The sequence below is a fragment of the Psammomys obesus genome, unplaced genomic scaffold, assembly GCF_907164565.1.
Source record: "Psammomys obesus unplaced genomic scaffold, mPsaObe1.curated_primary_1811, whole genome shotgun sequence".
In the NCBI taxonomy this organism is placed as follows: domain Eukaryota; kingdom Metazoa; phylum Chordata; class Mammalia; order Rodentia; family Muridae; genus Psammomys; species Psammomys obesus.
This window is the reverse complement of record NW_026585644.1, coordinates 20,420,999-20,440,156: the sequence shown is the minus strand read 5'-3', so window position 1 is coordinate 20,440,156 and position 19,158 is coordinate 20,420,999. Positions and strand designations below refer to the sequence as shown.

At 44.4% G+C, this 19,158-nt stretch overlaps 2 protein-coding genes across 4 annotated transcripts in view; one reads left to right on the top strand and one right to left on the bottom strand.

Annotated features, from left to right (window-relative positions):
- Rock2 (Rho associated coiled-coil containing protein kinase 2) overlaps positions 1-6,347 on the top strand; it is a 95,649-nt gene extending 89,302 nt beyond the window's left edge. For all 3 annotated transcript variants that reach the window (XM_055625474.1, XM_055625465.1, XM_055625480.1), the window contains one exon: positions 3,012-6,347. In XM_055625474.1, coding sequence (XP_055481449.1) covers positions 3,012-3,015 — 4 coding nt within the window. In that variant the 3' untranslated portion in view covers positions 3,016-6,347. The remainder of the gene's footprint in view (positions 1-3,011) is intronic.
- Positions 6,348-7,248: 901 nt separating this feature from the next.
- Slc66a3 (solute carrier family 66 member 3) lies at positions 7,249-18,418 on the bottom strand. Its single transcript, XM_055622818.1, has 7 exons — positions 18,196-18,418; positions 16,017-16,099; positions 15,877-15,946; positions 13,893-13,950; positions 11,310-11,430; positions 10,169-10,210; positions 7,249-8,403 (listed from the first exon to the last, which is right to left on the bottom strand). Exons 1-7 carry the CDS (start codon positions 18,336-18,338, stop codon positions 8,312-8,314), a joined length of 609 nt encoding a protein of 202 aa, XP_055478793.1. The 5' UTR covers positions 18,339-18,418; the 3' UTR covers positions 7,249-8,311.
- Between the last annotated feature and the right edge of the window lie 740 nt (positions 18,419-19,158).

Sequence of the window (19,158 nt, the reverse complement as noted above, 5' to 3'; positions counted from 1 at the left end):
GCTTACCCCACCTCCCTGCTTTAAATAAAGGTGACTGCAATGTTACAGTATAGGTTGTTCAATTGGCACAAACTGGTCAGGCTCAGTGGATAAAAGTTCAAACCCACATGGTAGAAGAGATAGTATTTGCATAAATTGTCCTGACCTGCAAGCAACTTACCACTCATTCCTTCAGTCCACTCATGGCACGTATATATACACACACACAATAAATAAATGAATGTAATTTTTAAAAAGCAGAAGGTTTGTATAATCTGGAAAAGCTAGAGTATTATTTTTTTAAATTAAAAACAACATGAGGGGCTGAAGAGATGACTCAGCAGTTCAGACCACTGGTTGCTCTTCTAGGGGACCTGGGCTTCTAGCACCCACAGCAGCTCACAGCTATCTGTATCTCTAGTTGGAATGGATCTGACACTCTCACACAGACATACAAACAAAACACCAATGCCCATAAAATAAAAATAAATTATTGAAAAGAAGACATGATTCATGCTTTGGTTTATGTTTCATTTATTTAGCCAAGTTAAGTTGACAATGCCATTTAACATGCCTGTGGCTGTCTCTTGTTCCCTATTACAACATAGCTATTGACCAGCAGGTAGATGTACTTCTGGAATTGAGAAAGCTGTGTTTCTGTTGTTGTTTATCGTTTATGGTGTTATTTATTAAACAACAACTTTCTCACATTGAGAATCAGGGTAGCTACATCTTTATCTGGACAGTAGGAATGAGTGCGAAGAGCAAATTATGTTCTCTGCCCAGACAGAATTTGTCTTGAGTTCTTTCCAGAGAGCCCTTCTGTAGTGTGCCTGGCCAACATGACTACACCTGCATATGCCAGTGGAGAAACTTCCCTGGTGCTTCCATCTGAACTGTTGCCACTCTGCTCCTGAAGGGAAACTTAGAGCACGTTCTAGCCACAGCGCTACATTCTGCAGTTTATAAAGGATAGAGCATATAAACTTCTGAACCTCCTGTTACAGATTGCTTGATTTGGCATTTAAAGAATGGGATTGGTCATTTGATGATGTTGATGGTGATGATGATGATGACGATGTTTTTGATTTCTGAAGAAATAAATGGGTAAATCAAAAAAAAAGAATGAGTTTTTAGTACTTCCATGTAGTGCATGTGGTTTGCACTTAGTCTTTCCTTGTCTCTTTTTTGTTGGACTAGTTTTGAAATTTTATAATGTTTTTAATAGGGTATGCTTAAAAACTAGTTTTCAGAAACAATATTTCTAACTGGAACTGCCATGGCAAGTCTAAAAGTGAAATGCTATGTTCAGATTCTTTTTGTTTGTTTAGTTTTTCAAGACAGGGTTTTTCTATGGAGCCCTGGCTATTTTGGAACTCACTTTGTAGACCAGGCTGGCCTCTAACTCACTGAGATACACCTGCCTTTGTCTCCTGAGGTCTGGGATTAAAGGCGTGCTCCACTACCGCTGGATTCGCAATATTCAGATTTTTTTATTGGCTATAAATATTCCAATATTATTGGAATTAAAATACTTTATCTTAGAATTAAGCGTGTAGAAATAAAGAAAGGATGGGCTGGAGAGATGACTCAGAGGTTAAGAGCACTGACTTCTTCCAGAGGTTCTGAGTTCAATTCCCAGCAACCACATGGTGGCTCACACCATCTATAATGAGATCTGGTGCCCTCCTCTGGCCTGCGGACCCACATGCAGGCAGAATACTGTATAAATAATAAATACATAAATCTTAAAAAAAGGGAACAAACCTTTGTTTCATTCTATAGAAATTATATTCAGAGAATTAAAACTTAACAGTGTTTTCAATCTCAGACTAGTTTGTGAACATAGCATGGGTTTGTTTCTTTGTTTTCTCTATTTTTTTCTCCTTCCTTCTTTCTAACTTGCAAGAATTAAAGCCATAAAAACTTTATAGTCTGATACGGTGCAATGAAGTAGCTCTTTCTGATTTGTCTTTGTGATGTGGAGAAAATTTAACATTACTCTTGCTAAAAAGAAAGGAAGTGACTTGGAAATGTAAAGCCCCAGGCATTGTGGCCCACTTTGAATTCCAGCACTTGTGGGGTGAGGGTGGGGGTCATCTTCCAGCTACATAGTGAATTTGAGCCCAGTCTAGGCTACATGAGAACTTGTCTCACAAAGAGCACTAGGCATTGAAACATGCAAGGCTGCAGTTGCCCTCCCACAGCAGGAGAGGCTTGTGAGAGCTAGACCAGTCAAGGCTGGTAATGGGACCCTGCCTCAGAGAACAGAACAGGAGAATGTCAAGTGTTTGCTTAATAATGAGATTGAATGAAAATTAAACCTCATGACTTTAAATCTTCACATAGAATAGACACATAAGAATGTGAAGTGAATGAATAAATAATGAAAAAAGTAATCTATGTCAACTGAGCATGTTGTGAGGGCATGTACCTACATCGTGTAATACTGTAACCTCTATATCCAGGCTTGTGAATGTCTTTACATAGGTATACTACAGTGTGTTTATTTCTCTTGTAGTTTCTTTGTTGTGTTTTGTGGTAAGGAGGATAGAGCCCAGGGTCTTGGGCTCGCTAGGCAAGTGTTGCACCCCTGAGCTGTACTCTAGTGGCTAAAGTCTAGCCCTTTATTTCTATTTTATAGATATGAAAAAATATGGCTTGAGGTCCTACAGCTATATAGAAGCTGACCATAAATAATGCTTTCAGCCACATAAGGCAGCTAGTAGTTCAGCACCATACAAGGCCTTGTAGTGCTTTCTTTTAACTTTAATAGTGCCTGTTAACTGCATCGAATGTTGGTGGCCAGTGTGGGACTTAGAAAGGTGATTGTTGGCTTTAGAAAGAATGTAATTGCATGTACCTAAAACTAAGAAAAGTAATACAGTTGAGTATGTTAATGCATGAATTGAGTTTTAGAAATACAGAGGAAATATAGCTTAATGATAAAAGTGAAATACTTTTTCAGGGAATTTAACTTTTTTTTTTTTACTTAACTGTATCAACTAATATTATTTTTCTTCCCTTTCTAGCTAACTGCCTTCTGTGAAAGCAGTTATTGAAGATGATTATATTCATCCAGCCACAAGACTGACATATGATTTCTTAAAACATAACTAAAAAGCTATATTTTACCAAGAGACTGATCACACACATACATGCGCACGCACACACACATGTGCGTGCTTTCTTCCCCCATGAAATAATTACAAATCATGGAGAGCTTTTCTGGGCTGTTTTGAAACAAGTTGAACGAACAGTGATTGGTGAGTAAAGGTGTCGTGCAACTCTTCCAGACGTGCTTCATAAACCTCTTGGCAGTCACACTACATTGTACAGAATTGAGAAGAGTTTAAAGAAACCACATGTCAGCTTCAACAGAGGGTTTTCACCAGCACATTAGCCAGAAGAATTTGGGAGTGGATCCCACTATAGTGATGCTGACTGCATCTCTAAGGAGTGACCATGATGTTGTGTTCATGTATGTATGTACATATGAGTTGAGCCTAATATATGTGTGTGTATATAGATATAGATATATATATGAGGCTCAACTCATATATACATATACACACACACACACACACACATATATATATACACACACACAAAAACATTGTATTGTAATACTGCAAGGTTTTTTTTAACTTACCATTTTATTTTTTATACACATTAATCAGACATCATTCAGTTGCAACTATGCACTTGTATAAAGCCATAATGTTGGAGTTTATATCCTTCATTCATGTACCTGATAGGAGATGCATGTTTGTGTAAACAGTAACTGTAACAAAGTTTGAAGTTAATTATTCCAGTTTCCTAATGCTTATGGTAGGCAACTTTACCCATTTTGAATGCCTTAATTTAATTTTCTTTCCCCCAAATCTCAACCCTTTTCTATATTTAAGAAAAGAACAAGTTTACCAGCTCTTAAGATGCAGCTTGCTTTGTGGGGAAAGTAGTGCACTATTTTACATATAGTAGCTATATCAGTGTCAGCCTATTTGATGTGTAATGGTTTTTAATGTATTTGGTCATAGAAACAATAATGGATTATATTGAAACTAATGTGTGTGATGTACATCTGTTATTTTTTTTTCATCCCTTTTTACAGACTTCAGCTAGTATGTGACTACAGAATTTTGAATTTGCTGGTTATTCTAGATGTGTTTTTATTTATGGTAAAGACAATTTTTTTTTTCACATTTTCATTCAAGATTCAGAAATTGTCTCAAATATAAAGAAAACTAACATGTACTGTAGATATATTTTAAATATTTAAATGTGTTCCTGAAACAAACAGCTGTGTATGGCAGTATTTCAACTTTGATATCTGGGAAGAGGCAGCCTCAGAAATGGTTAGTTTGTTTTTTATTATTATTAAATGCTGCTGAGGTTAGAGAACAGGTAGGAGCTATCCTGCTATGCTGCTGGCCCAGGTAGGTGTGCTGAAGTGCACAGCAGTGGGCGACAGCAGGCTCTGTACATATGAGAAGTTCACTATGGTAGTGAAATGTTTGCCTGATACTACAGTGAAGCCAGTAAACATTTTTTATTGCTTCCCTCTGGGGTCAGTATAGAGATTTTGTAAAAAGTTTGATCCTTGTTATAGATGCTATTGTGGAAATAGTGGCCTTCGGCCTATTGATATACTAAATCCAATTCTGTGACCTTCAGATAGCCCAGTTGCATCTTTCATGCTGTCTCTGCATGCCATTTTCCTGGAAGTAGCTGTGCACTGCAGCTCTCGTTTGATACCCAGCTTCCTTTCTTCCTTTCTTCCCTCCCTTTCTCCCTTTCTCTCTCTTCTTTCTTCCCTCTCTCCCTTCCTCCTTCAGATTTAAAAATGAAAATATATAAAATTTATATAGAAGAACTATTTCCATTCATTAGAGTTGTTTAAAAGGAGACTGATTTAATATTTTATATAAAGATTTTGTTACACTATGGAAGGTTCTATCCTATTCTGAATTGGAGAGTATATATATATATATATATTTTTAAATAAACTTTATTAAGGTGAAATAATGTCAAGTTTACACATGAATAATTGAAGTATTTGAGTAAAAAAAGTCAAAAGTTAAATTTTGGATGCTGTGTGTATATATATGTATTAAGAGTTTGAAGAATCATGTTGTAATGCAACTGTGCAAGGCAATTGATGTGAAGGATTCAGGGGAATAAAACATTCTGAGGGGTGAAAAATCTCTCCATGGAGCTTCTTCACATATGGTTTAATAAGGATTTATAAGGTCATTTGTCCAGCTGACAGAATTGCATGTGAAAAAACACGTGACCTTAGGGAAGCATTTGCTTTTCCTCTTGTCATTTGCATGTACCTGCCACCCCCCCCCAGTCCAACAGTGATTACAAGAGTAACCTAATTTTATGTCAGTTTCACTTTTTCTTGAGGCCCCCAAACCTTCAAAATAAATGCTAATCAGAGCAGATACTGTTCCTTTGCTCAGTTTCTCACAGAGCCATAAATACTCCAGTTGGAACCTAAAAGACAGGGAATGCTGGATTTCTTTAGTTGGATGCTGTACTTTTGCTTTGTAGAAACAAACAAAAAAAAGAAGTAAAAGAAAATTTTAAGTACCAGTATTACTTTTGAAAATTAATGTAAAATTAATTTTTAAGCATTAGTTTTCAGTAACATTATCTAAAAGCAAGATTAAAAACAAACAAACAAAAAAAAACTTTCTGAAAGTTTGAAATTCCCTAACCAGCTAAAGAATAAGTGAGTTAGTGATCCCAAGGGAAGGCTGGGGTTTGTGGCCAGCCTTTGAGAGGCCACAGGCCCTAGAGGGGCCTTTCATTAGTTTTACGATCCTAGTGAGATATGCTCGAGGCTGCCAAACCAGCTGAAAACACCATGCTGCTGCTGTTGGTCTGTTAGGATCCCAGGGTGAAGTAGGGAACTCAGACATTAAGAAACCTTACAGTGATGCTCTAAGTAGCATGTTGAAACTCTCAAGTAGAGCAAGTAGCTTCCGAGTGTCTCAAGCCCTTTATGCTACTGAGTCTCCTTTCCTGCCTGAAGGTGGCTTCAGCTCCCCTGGGCTCATGGAGGTGCCACAGCCAATGTTAAAGCACTTTGACAAGCACTGTGTGACAGTGCTGAGTATTGTGCCCTGGGCCCTTGCCTTGTTCCCTTCACTGTGGTGACATTTGTTTGGAACTGTAATAAGTTATAAACTGCATGATTTAGAGAGTCATCCTGGACCAGCTGCCCCCTCCCAACAAAAAAAAAAAAAATCATATCCTCTTGATTTATTTTTTATTTTATTGCATCTTTGTAGTAATGTAATTGTATTTTTATGCCTGCTTTTTGTTTAAAAAAATAAATAAAAGAAACTAAGATGTAAGCATCTTTTCCTGTGAAATAGTTGTGAATGAACTGCAGCTTTTTAACCTGTCTCTTCAAAAAGTGCCAATAGAAAATGGGGATGGCATCGTAGTAAAACCACTTCTGCCTTAGTTCATGGAGAGTTTGGCTCGGGAGTCTGCCTCTGATTCACTTTGGGCATGTAAACTTAAATGTCTGGTTTTAGGTGGGGAGGGTAGAGGACACAGGGTGCCTTTCTGTCAGAAAATAGTATGATGGGCAGTCTTTAGAAGGTTCCTTACTGGTAATCCATGGCTGCCATTGGGTCTGTGGTTGGGTGTTTTGAGTCGCAGCACATTTACCTGTAAAGTGGAGACTGTAGCAACCTTACAGGGATTGTTAGTTTGAAATAGGATGATAATTTGAGATGGCTGCAGTAACTCAGATGTTCCTTCCACTAGAGGGAAATGGCCACTGTGGTGATGTATTCTGGTAAAATATGCTGAAGAGATAGAGGCAGAAAGATGAGTTTGAGCCAGCTTGGGCTACAAAAGGGTAATGGTCTCCTCCTCTTCCTCCTCCTCCTCCTCCTCCTCCTCCCTCCTCCTCCTCCTCCTCCTCCTCCTCCTCCTCCTCCTCCTCCTTCTTTCTTCTTTGTTTTTAACTTAAAAGAAATGCTTTAAGTAGTGGTAAAATATCTAAAACACTTGTTGGGGTAAAGACCACGAATTATATTAAATTAATAGATTGTCAGTATGTGTGAGGAAGGATGAACTTGGGTTTTGTTTTCTGACAGTGGTTGAAATGATTTATGTTTAGATGTAGTTTTTCTCTCCTGGGTCCAGGGCAATCTACCTAACAAGATAAGCTGGCTTGCTAAGGTGCTGTACCTGCATAACTGAAAATTAATGACAGTTTAAGATTCAGTGGGGTTCAATAAATGAAAGTTTATTTTACATAGGAAACTAAACATTTTCCAGTAAACATCATTTACTTACTTGAAATATACCATGATAATGACATTCACATAGAAGAAGAAAGTAAGTTTTTAAATGTTGGGTTTATAAAACATCAGAGGAAGTACTGTAACCAACAATGTTTAAGATATGTTACGTTAGTAAGATATTGGTAAGATATATAGTAAGAATTGCGTAGGACTTAGCAATATTCCTTACTGTATACCTTCTAGTAGTTAAAACCTATATTAAATTCCAGCAGTGGTAACTGAAGTATAGCCCTTAAAACATGGCAGCATTGTGCTTAATCCGGGAAGACCATTGGGATTTCGTCATCTAAACAGATCGGGCTCTGTTTAAGAACCCGTTGAGGCACACTGTGAGGTTAATACACTAAGCAGTTGCATCTGTGCACAGTGCAGTAGCATTGCTTGGCTTGAGGGGATGGCATGCCGCATTATGACATACAAGGCCAAGCTCTTGTTGATGGAAGAGTTAAACTGCCCAGGTACAAACAGTTCCACTTCTGACTGGGCACACCTCACTCCTGGTGGGAAAACTGTTCCAAGGTTCTGAAAGCCGCAGTGTAGATGTGGCTGGCTCTTCAGCGAGAGCTTAATCATGACTTTTAAGAGTCAAGATGGCCTTGGGTAGCTTTCATCATTGCGCTCTAGTCCAGCATGCCCATTGATAGCTTGGGCTATGTAGCGAGACTTTAGTGGGACAGAAAAACACACACAAAAACTCAATGTCTAAGCCCTCCCACAGCCTAAAGAGTGGGGGAAAGGAAGTTGGCATTTTAAATAGTGACTCTCCTCTCCCTCCTTGTCTTTCTTCTCTGAGTCTGCTGTGTAGCCCAGGCTACCTCAGACTCCAAAGTGCTGGGATTGTAGGTTTGCACTTCCATATCCAGCTAAGTGGCTTTTTACAAGCATGATTTAAGGTTTCTGAACATCGTTGACTAGTAAAAGATTTTAAGTGTAGGAACACAAAGCAATGGTGCATCCCCTGGTTTAGTCATTTGAAGTCGCTGTGTGTAGAAAGGCTGTCATTCAGCCTTGGTGACAGGCTTCCGGTAGTGAAGTACTGTTGCTGTTACCCATATATTTAAAGCCAACATGATCACAAAACGGATAAGAACTGAAATAAATAAAAAGAAAGTTCTAACATTAAAAAGAACTAGACATTATACTGCCTTAAGTAGAAACTTATGTAAGGTTTCATCCTGACCCCCAGACAAAACAAGAGTGTGAGGACAATGGTGTTTCCAGGTACTTCCAGAAAAAGGGATTTCCTATGGAAATACCTGAGCACCCAGCCACGCATCCTTGGTACTTCACTGAAGTATTAATGGCTCTGGCTAAGAAGTGTAACTAAGACCCCTTTGCTTACGCCTCCAGAGTGCTGCGTTCTGCAAAGAACATTCCAGTAAACTGGTGGGCTCTACCCACGGAACCATGAGGGAGGCTGAGGGAATTGAGGCCCCAGTGAAAATCGAACCTGGGCAACACAGCAGAGACCTCATCTCATGGAATTATTTCCAAGACAGCAGCCCTGTGTCAGTACATGTTGCACAATGAAGTGGCCACAAAAAATGTGACTGTTAGATCATGAGAACAGTGACCTTACTTGCCCCTTAAGACATGAAGGCTTGTGTTTGTTTCATGACAGGTCTTCCTGACTCAAACTCTTATGTAGTTGAGGATTACTTTAAATTGATTGTCCTACTTCTGCATCCCAAGTGCTGGAATTACAATTTTAGGATGTGTTGTGGATTAAAGCCAGGGCTCCCCCCATGCAAGGCAAGCCACCTTACCAAGTATGCCATAGATATAAATGGCATACTAGCGCTCTCTCTCTCTCTCTCTCTCGTTATGTCTTTCTTTGTTTTCTTTCTTTTTTGGACAGGGTCTCTTTATGTAGCCCTGGCTGTTCTGAATCTGAAACTTTTTATGTAACCTGGTTTGCCTTGAACTCAGATCAGCCTACCTCTGCGTCCTGAGTGCTGTAACTAAAGTCAGTGTTGACAAAAGGGACTTCTGCAGCTTGCTTTCTCAATGAAAAGTCTAGTGCTGAGGATATTTGCCAATCATTGGATAGGTTTCTGTTTTTTTTTCACTTTCCAAAGATGCTGTGTTGCAAATTAAGAACAGCCTAAGGGGTTAATTAATCTCTTTAAGTAACCAAAATATTTTCTTAGCTTTTTTTGCATGTGCGCACATGTGTGTGCGCACACACACACTCCTACCCGTGTTCCTGTATGAACATGTAGCAAATGGTGCTACTTGAGCCGCTGCTTTAAAACACTGTTGGAGGTGTCTGTCTGCTCATAGCCATGTCTATAGTTCTCCTGTAGGAGTCTATAGACTCTTGTAGCCTCACTTCTCTCCTCTCCTTCCCTCTCTCACAGCTCCCTGCCTCCCATGCCCTGGTCACGTTAAATGTTGCTCTCCTGATCAAATCCTTATTCAGCTTGTAAAACCTTGCTCCTCATCAGATAATGCTCCCCGTGCCCTCAGAGTAGGCAGGGCTCCTTCAGCTACCTTCCCTGCTGCTCCCAGGCTAGCCTGGCTCTTTTGCCTCAGCTGGTTAAGTAAATGGGACTACAGGTGCATGCCACCACACCCACCAGCCCTGCTATGAAAACCCACTTCACAACATGATTTCAGCAGTTAATTGCCCTGTGGAAGTAGAAACTCCAAGATGAGAATCGACTCTCCAGGGAATGCAAGGAATGGGTGCTTAATACAGACAGTCACTGTTGAAAACTAAGTTTATACTATTTTGTCTTTGAATCCATAGTCCAGTTGAACTAAATGGATCTGTTAAGCTTTATAATGGGTTCCAGGTGGAGACCCAAGTCTCACCAAAAAATGCAAACAGGAAGTCAAAAGTTTCTGCTTACTTGGCAAATCATTGGTGGTCATTAAAGTTGTTATTATTCTTGCTGTAAAAGAAAATTCATAATAGTAAATTACTTCTCACACATTTTGATATTTCTGTTTAGGTCATTCTTTGCCATTTTACTGTAATGCTATATAATACCTTCTTGAATGATGTTGATGGGCCCCTTTTTAATACTGTATTGTGTAACCATCTAATGAGCAGCCATGTACTGTGGCTCAGTCATATAGAAGCTGCTCAAAAAAGCGAAGTGATTTGCAAGAGTAGCTCAGCATTGCCAGGGAGGGCTCCTGTCTCTCTATGTGCTCACCCTAAAAAAATCAACCTTGAGTTCTAGGCAGTTTAGCTGAAAACAGGCTTTCACTACTTTAAAAGTATCTCTCTCTCTCTCTCTCTCTCTCTCTCTCTGTGTGTGTGTGTGTGTGTGTGTGTGTGTGTGTGTACATATACACACACATGGAGATATAGGTAGATAGGCTAGAGAGGTGGCTCGGTGGTTAAAAGCACTGACTCCTCTTCCAGAGGACCTGGATTTGCTTCCCAGCACCCACGTGGGAGCATATAACCCCAGTCCCAAAGGATCTGACTCCCTCTTCTGGCCTCTGAGGTCACCAGGCATGTATGTGGTACACATACATAAATTTAGGCAAAACACCCAATACATAAAACTAAAGCAAAAATAATATTTTAAAAATGTTTTTTGAGACAGGGTCTCACAGTGTATCACTGGCTGGCCTTGAACTCCCAGAGCTACCCACCTACCTCTGCTTCCAGATACTGTGATTAAAGGCATGGACTGCCATGCTTGGCAGAAATTCTGTAAACATTAAAGTCCACTCCATTTTTCATAGGTAAGAAAACTGAATTGGTTAAGACAAGCTGCTCTTGTCTAACCAGGGTGATTTTTGTTTGATTGCTTTTGTTTTGCTTAGTTGCTTTCTCCATTGACAACCCCAGTGGGACCTGGGTAACAGTTGAAGCCAATACTCAAGTCAGCCACAGCCTGCAATATACCCCCTTGTATACAGGTTCTATTGAATAATTACAAAAGTATTAGTATGAAAAAGACCTCGGACAGTCAGTTAACACCAGAAAGACCCCGATAGTGATGAAGCCCAGTCCCTAGAGAGTGGTGATCTTACTTGCACAGGTGTACACAGAGAGGCCCCAGGTTAGTGCGCTCACAGCTCCAGAGTCCTGTGCCTTCCACAAATACTGCAGCTGGGCAAATTTACTGGCTGCACTGATGACTGTGCATAAGTTCTGTTGTGGAAAAAAAGTCAAGAACCTAAAAAGTACTGTGTATAGTGCGTTCTCTCGCACTCGTTCTCTCTCAGACACACAATTTTTTTCCCCTCTGGGGAGGGGACACAACTCATGGGAGCCAGTTCTTCCACCATGTAATCCTGGGGATTGAACTCAGGTCTTCAGGCTTGGCAGCAAGCACCTTTAACCAGTGAGTCATCTTGTCAGCCCAGATACAACGCTTTTTAAGCCAAACCCAGCAATACCCAACCTGCCAAGGTTTGAAACATCAACTTGGTGAAGAATGACTCTCAGCTCCCTCTGTGGTAGGGAGTGGACTGGCCAAAGCTAGTCGAAGAATCAGAGGCCTGGCTGCAGGCCCACCCTATCCCCTCCCCTCCCCAGTATAGAGGTTCTGTATCCAGCATGGCACTGAACTGACCGACTTCTACACTGAAGCCACAGGAACCTTGTGTCTATTCCCTGTCCTGAGTTCTGTCTTCTGTTACCACTCAGGTAAGAAAGCCTTGCAAACTGGCTATTGACCAACCAGGCCCCATTTCTGACTGAGCTGCTTGGTTCAGACAGACCAGAGGGAGGGCCCTGCAGTCACCCGGGCTGGGTAAGGTGGCATGAGCAGCATGCAAGAAGTCAGGGAGATGAAGCAGAAAGGATCAGAAGGACCACAGAAAGGGATGTGTTTGAAAGCCAGGTAAGAGAACCAAGCGAATGGTATAGAGACCCTGATCTATAGTGAAAGTTCAGGGATGTTGCATGGAAATGGGGTGGGAATGGCTTTGCATGAGTGGCAGTCACAGGGCCCTTGACAGGCTCTGTAGTACCTGCTCTGCTTCCTGCTGGGGCAATCCTGCTACAGACACCTAGCTGACCTCCAGGAGCCCTTGTGGGTGAGAGATGGAGCTACACAGGGAAGAATCATGGAGCAAGGAGTGTCAGTGTCTCTGGGCAGAGGGAGCAATGCCATTGGCAAACCTAAGCAGACAAAAGTCACAGTGGGACCTGGGCACAGATGACCTGCAGGAATGCTAACCCCAAACAGGGAAGCCTGTGAAAAAGGCTCTTGAAAAAATGGGATGCTGGATAAAGCAAAGGAAGGGGACCAGGCCAGGTCAGTGTTGTTGTGAGGGGCCAAGAAGGGAGAGACACCATGGCTGGGTTATGACATAGCCATGTCTGAATGGACAAGCTACTTGGAGTGTTTGTTTTTCACAAATAAGGCCAACATTGAAATGAAGGGGTAGCTTGGGACTGGGCCCTAAGGGAACCCTGGTAGTATCAACATACAGTCAAGGGAAAGCATCGGGTTTTTCCCACAAAACAGTCCAGTGCAGGCAAGGGACTGGGAAGAAGCTGCAATGTGGCCACGAAAAGTACCAGTCCCCGAGTCTGCTAGAGAGCAGGCGCACAGTAAGTGCTTGTTGAGGGATGGAAGCAGGGGTCAGAGTGGAAGGAAATGGGAAGATTAATTCGTTAAAAATTAAGCTGTCAGGGATGGCAAGATGGTTCAGTGGGTGGGAAAGATTGCTGTGGGGCCTAATGACCTAAGTCCAGTCCCTGAAACCCACAAAATGGAAGATAACTGACTACTGCAAAGGCCTGCATGCAACCCCACCCCCCATACACAAATAAGAGCAGGAGGGCAGCCCATCTTAGTGCTCCCATTGAGCCCCCAAACAAAAACCTTTCAAGAATGTCTTCTAATAATTGGCTGGTATTGCCTTTTCATCCTCAGCACAACTGCAAAGAGTGAACCCCAGCCCCCAGTGCACTAAAGCAGTGGTTCTCAACCTGTGGGTCATAACCCCTTTGTGTGTGTGTGGGGTCACATATCAGATATCCTGCATATCAGATATTTGCATTACTATTTATAACTAACAAAATCATAGATATAAAGAAGCAGTGAAATTTTATGATTGGGGTCACCACAAATGAGCTATATTAAAGGGTCACATCATTAGGCAAGTTGAGAACTGTAGGCATTCTTACTTGGCCAAGGTCACCTGATAATGAGGAATGAAACCAGGCCGGTTGGAGGGTTCAGAGCAAAACTTAAGCTGTGGCCATTTTATGTCTTTATCAGAAACAGACTATAGTGGCAGTTGCCAGGATCAATACAGTTGTAGCTGCCAGGATACCATGACATTTACAAACTTATTCAGGATACACAAGATTGGTGAAATAAATGCCCAAGGTCCATTGTCCTATCAAGTTTCCATGCTTCCTTGACTACTGAGGGAACAAGAGAAAGACAGCCTGAATGTTTCACTGCCTGAGGGACTGCATTGTCTCTCAGGAACTGAAAGGCACATTGTACCTTGGACTCTAACCTGCCTCTCAAGGCGGCTAGGCCAAGCCAACCAACTCCATGGTTCCCTGCAGAGGACCACTGCTCTAAAGCAATGTCGGGGCAAGGAGAAGGTATCTGCTATTTCAGTCTCTCTGTTAGTGGTACCACTCACCATGGCCAAGTCGATGATCCATTTCTGCAGGCTGAGGACGAACCAAGAAGACACAAATCTGGTCAAGTGCTAAGGGACGCAGCAGTGAGTCATTGGCAGGCCCACCCACCCTTCCCATCTTGTCCTTCACAGACCAAGCCAGATCACAGGACATGACACAGAGGCCGAGGGGAGGGGGTGACTTCTGCCAGACAGTGTCCAGTTTGGGAAAGATGTAGGGGTTTGCATGTGAGCATCTGCCCTGAGTTGAAGGAATAGAAGAAAACTGTGGAAGAAAACACGCAGACCTGCGCTCGTAGACTGTAACCTGGGACTGGGAATATCCATAGGGCTATACTGTCTACTGGTTTCTTTTTGTTAATAATTTATTTTTGTTTTCTGTGCATTGGTATTTTGCCTGCATGTGTGTCTGTGTGAGGGTCTCAGATCTCCTGGAACCGAAGTTATAGACAGTCGTAAGCTGCCATGGGGGTGCTGGGAAATGAACCTGGGTCCTTTGGAAGAGCAGCCTCTCCAGACCCTCCCCTTTCTGCTGTTTTTCTGACCATGTAGACATCTCTAATGCATCGTCAAAATTAAGCACTTACAAGAGAGGTCCAACCTTGCAAAGGAGAGGTGTGCAATGCTAGGTAAGGAGGAACCATTTTCCATCAGGCTTGTGTAGGGAGCTCAGTGACTATATGAGACAAAGGGGCTGAACCAGAGCAGAAAGATCAAGCTATGGGGGGGGGGGGGGGGGGGGATGGTCAGGCTGGAGGAACAAGTCACTTCCCACTGCTTTACTCTGGGTTTCATTCCTCGCCTTGCCTACCTCCCACACGAAGCCAGCATAGAGAAGAAACGCAAAGGTGGCTGAGAACAATGGTGACATTAAGTAGGTGAAGGGATTGCACCAGAGATGGCCTGCCTCAGGAGGCAGCAATGGCCAGCATCCAACTGTGTTAGACTCTTACCAAAGCACGCTCTATGCAAAGTGTGGTGGCACGTGTCTGTAATTCCAGCATCTGAGTAAGTGGAGGCTAGAAGATCAGAAGACCAAGGTCAGCCTCAGCCTCATGGGGGAAATGAAGGCAACAGCCCCTTGAAACTAGCTTCAGGACAGAAGTGGAGCACAGCTATGCTCTCCCTCTTTCTATGGAGGGAGGGGAACCTGAGCCAGTTGGCTATTTGCCATCTGAGATAGCTTCTGATCAAGACTTGCCCAAACCCTGGGGTCTGTTGCTGTAGGATAGCTGTGTGGCCATGTCTTGGAGGCAGCAGGACTGGCTGACTGCCACTGCCATGCAAACACTTTCTAGCCTTTGAAGGGATATGAAATTCAAAAACTTTTTTACAAAAAGGGCTGGTGAGAAACCTCACCTTTTGCATAGAACATGCAGTCTGATGGTTGGCCATTCTGCACTGTAAGCCTCCAAGCCAACTCAGCCACCCAGATGACAAGGTTCAGCCTCTAAATTAGTTTTGCATAGGGGTGTGATTAGGAAAAAAAAGGCCACCATCTGGCTCATGCCTACCCACCGACAAGCACCTGCCAGGTGCGTCCGGCATGCGACTTGGTGCCAGGCACTCTCATGTTATTAATCCCCTGGGGACATGAACTTGGAAGGAAGGAGTGCCCAAGATAAGCACAGGTGGAGCGCGTTGCTCTTAGCAGGGTAACTGCACACTTCTCATGTTCAACAGGGACACAGCAAATCTACACCCCACTGGGTCTTGGAGAGCAGTGGGGCACCCCGTTACAGGGATACCTCTGGCAGCAACTGTACTAACCTAAGGTTCGTGTCAAGGTTTGCATTTGTGGGTCTTTTTTAGTTAAAAATAAAAAAGGAACCTGTTTCATGTATGTATTAGCAAAAAACATCCCAAATCCTATTTTTTCTTTTTCAGTGTAGAGGACAGACTCCAGAGCCTCTTGTATGTCACCACTGAGCCCCCTTCCTTAGCCCCTCCACCTCTATCTACCGCTCAGATGCAGGAAGGATACACAGCCATGTAGGGCAAGGCTTGCTTCACGTTCCCATTGAAATGAAAGACGAAGAGCAGGAGGACAATGTCTGAAAGAAGAGGCCCTGTGAGATGGGCAGGACAGCAGGAGGGCGGGCTGGGGACAGGAGGGCCAGTTACCTTGTGCAATGAGAATGGGGTATTCCAGGTAGGTGAGCAATGGGTTCCCGTAGTAACACTGGTAACGAAGGAAGACCAGGAACCTGGAGACGGGATGGGCAGGTATTCACAGCCCACCCTGTAACCCGCCAGACCCCAGACACTGGCACATTTACCCAGCACTAGTCTGCATGGTCTTCACCATTCTTGTGATTGATCCGAGAATACACCTTTGGGGGTGTTGGCAGAGACCCATATGGCATGTCCAAGAGCCCTTGAGTATCAGTTAAACACCTTCAGGGGTCACCTGCACTGCCTTCCACATCATAGAGATCACTTGGGGAAACAGATCCAAAGAAGACACAGGCACGTGAGAATTCAAGGATAAAATGGACAGTCTCACAACCAGATGTTGCCCTAGCTGCTGCTGTGCTTTTGAGAGGACCCAAACATCCCCCTGTGCCCTGGGGATTATGAGTACCTACTTGTCTGTTTTCAAGATTCCTGTAAAAAAACAACTGTCAACCAGGCATGGAGTCTCTGTAATCGCTAAAATAGGCTCTGACCAAGATCCAATTCCCTCAAATCATGATTTTAGAGTTTGAGCGCTCAGATAGAAATCTAAAGAGGGTCTGTGCCCTTGAGGCAGGAGGATGCCGGCAGTCTGGCGGTGGCGGCCTTCAGCTTCTTCCTGATGCCTCAGAGCCTATCTGGCCGGTAAGGGTCAGGCAGGCAAGCAAGCAAGGCAGAGAAGGGAAGCAGAATTGTAGTGACCACCCTGCCCATGCAGGAAGAAGGGGGGGAAGGGAGCGGGAGGAGCCAGAAGTAGACTGGCTGGGTTTGGCTGGGTTCCTCCTCCCATTCCTATTGTCCCTACCTCAGGATTAAAACCACTCTGACCTAAAGCTGCAGTGAGTATGTAAAAAACAACTCGTGTAGGGCCCCAGGGGGACCTTCAGAAAGTTCTCACGAACTGAGCGTCGTAGGGATAAAAAAAACTATTGGATTTCAGTGGTGGAGAATGAACTCATGCCTTCTGGCCTGAGAGCTGCTAGACCTAATTACAGAGGTCGGCTGCACTACCCGCCCACTGCCTCGAAGGGAGGGAGGGAGGCCATTAGGAGTTACAGAAAGAGCGAAAGAACCTACTTTATCTGTTCTGCGGACTGCAAAACCCTTCCGGATCCCAGGGAACCTTCTATGGCCAGAGCTGTTCTCCGCTGGGGATTTAAGACGGTTCCTGATTGAACGAGCTACAGCATGCGGATGTGGGTTGGCGCTCCGTAGGCGTCCCGTGAACTTTCTATGCAGTCTGCACCCTGAAGCCTCAGTTTTCGGATGCCGGTGGAGAATTTAGCAAGCCAGAGCCCAAACAGCATTCCTGACTTCACACACCCGCATCCGCTGCCCCAGCCAGACGGCCACTTCTGCATCCTTCACTCTGACTCGTGCCCTACTCCTCACCCTGCCTGTCTCTCCCTTCCACTCTAAAATGCACATGATTGTACCACGCAACCAACCGACCAGAGCCCACCCCCATCAGATGGGCGCGCCCCTCCAAGATCAGTGGGTGACAGCGGGTGGGAGCTGGTGTCAAACGGAGGAGGGCTCTGACTGGTGCAAGATCGTGGGACTCGTGTTTTCCGTTAGTTTTTCCCAACCAAAGTTAGAACAACTTGTCCCTTACTCTTAAGTACTTAGCCTGGACCACAAAGAACTTGGCTCCTGCAGTAGTCGCTGCCCATCCCTGCGTGTTAGACCCCAGCCCAACTTTCAAACGTCGACCCGAGTTCCCCCTCCTTCCCACATGGAATCTTCAAATCTTGTAACTCAGATCTCAGCCCAACCCGTTTACAGGCGGGGGACTCTAGGCAAGAAAAAAAAAATAATAATAATCTGGGTGGTGCCAGGTGAAGTTAGGGACGATATGGGACTGCAGGTGCAAATAGCTTTGCCCGCGGCCAGAACGATGTGGCTAAAAGGATGGGGGGGAGGGGGCCTCGGGGCGGGGGAAGAGGCGGTGCTGACTCTGCTGAATATATAATATGGAGTTATAAGCAACTCGTATTTCCCGGCACTTAGGAAGGAGCAGGGGAGGTGGGTAGGAGCGCCCGGAGAAGCACCTCCTAGCCCCGCGCCCCCCAAGTTAACCCTTGGCCTCCCGGACTCCCAATTCCTCGCAGGTCTCCCGGGGCCTTACCCCGCCAGCTCCAAAAGTAAACTAGGGAGGCTGATGCCCCGCGCGCTGCGTGCCGCCAGCTGCGCGTAGATCTGCGGCAGCTTGAGAGCGGCGCACACGCCCAGCGTGCTCCAGTTGCAGAACCACAGCAGCCCGGCCTCCATTCTGTAGTCCCGGGCCTGCCAGGCCAGGTAGCTGCGGGATCGATCTTACAAGTGAGAACTAGGGGCTGGTGGTCCAAAGAGTTCTTCCGTCTTCCCGCCGCCAGCCCCGCCCTGACCACGCCCCGAGCTGCTGCGCCCGGAGTGCGCCCCGCCCTGTGTCTGCTCCACTCTGGAGCCACGCCGCCTGGAGTCTGCTCCACTCCGGGTGACCCCGCTCGGGGTACACCGTCCCCGGAGTCGATTTGGCCCAGGAGGCTCCCTGTCGAGAGTCTGTTTTTCTCTGCTCCGCTCCGCTGTGGGTACTCACAGCCCGCTTGCTCCCCTCTGGGTCCTCCCGGGCCCGGGGCGGTGGATCTGCCCTGCCTTGCCGGGCTCTGCCAGCTGCTGATTCACTTTCCGGATTCCACCCACGGGTGCCCTTCCTAGCGGAGTGGAAACGCCCGGATAGACTAGCCTCCCCAGGGGTTGGGTGAGCACAGGACCTACCTCTCAGACCATTCTGTTGAGATTTTGCACTCTGTACAAGTTATCTTTTTTTCTTTAAGCTTTTCAGAAATTAAAACTTTTAAAGCCTTTGGTCCAATCTCGTCAGCATCTTCCCAGCCTTACAGGCTTTGATAAACCAGAGGACTCATCCAGTGCCCTGAAACCCAGAAGCTAATCCCCTTTAGTGAGTTCGCTTCCCTAAACCCGGAGGCTCGTTTTCTTGTTTTGTTTTGTTGAAACGCGGTCTCATGCAAATGCAGACTGGCCTTGAAAGCTCATTGTGTGTGTGTGTGTGTGTGTGTGTGTGTGTGTGTGTGTGTGTGTGTGTGTGTGT

Bases quoted from the DNA above. Each gene is read 5' to 3' on its own strand.
- Slc66a3 (XM_055622818.1), bottom strand. From the start codon at position 18,338: ATGGAGGCCGGGCTGCTGTGGTTCTGCAACTGGAGCACGCTGGGCGTG. The intron at 11,431-13,892 runs GTGAGTGGTACC...TTTCCACAACAG, and splicing joins GGATCATCGACTTGGCCATG to AACTTATGCACAGTCATCAG. The intron at 8,404-10,168 runs GTAAGCAGAAAC...TATTTATTTCAG, and splicing joins GACCACCAATGATTTGCCAA to TTCTTATCCGTTTTGTGATC.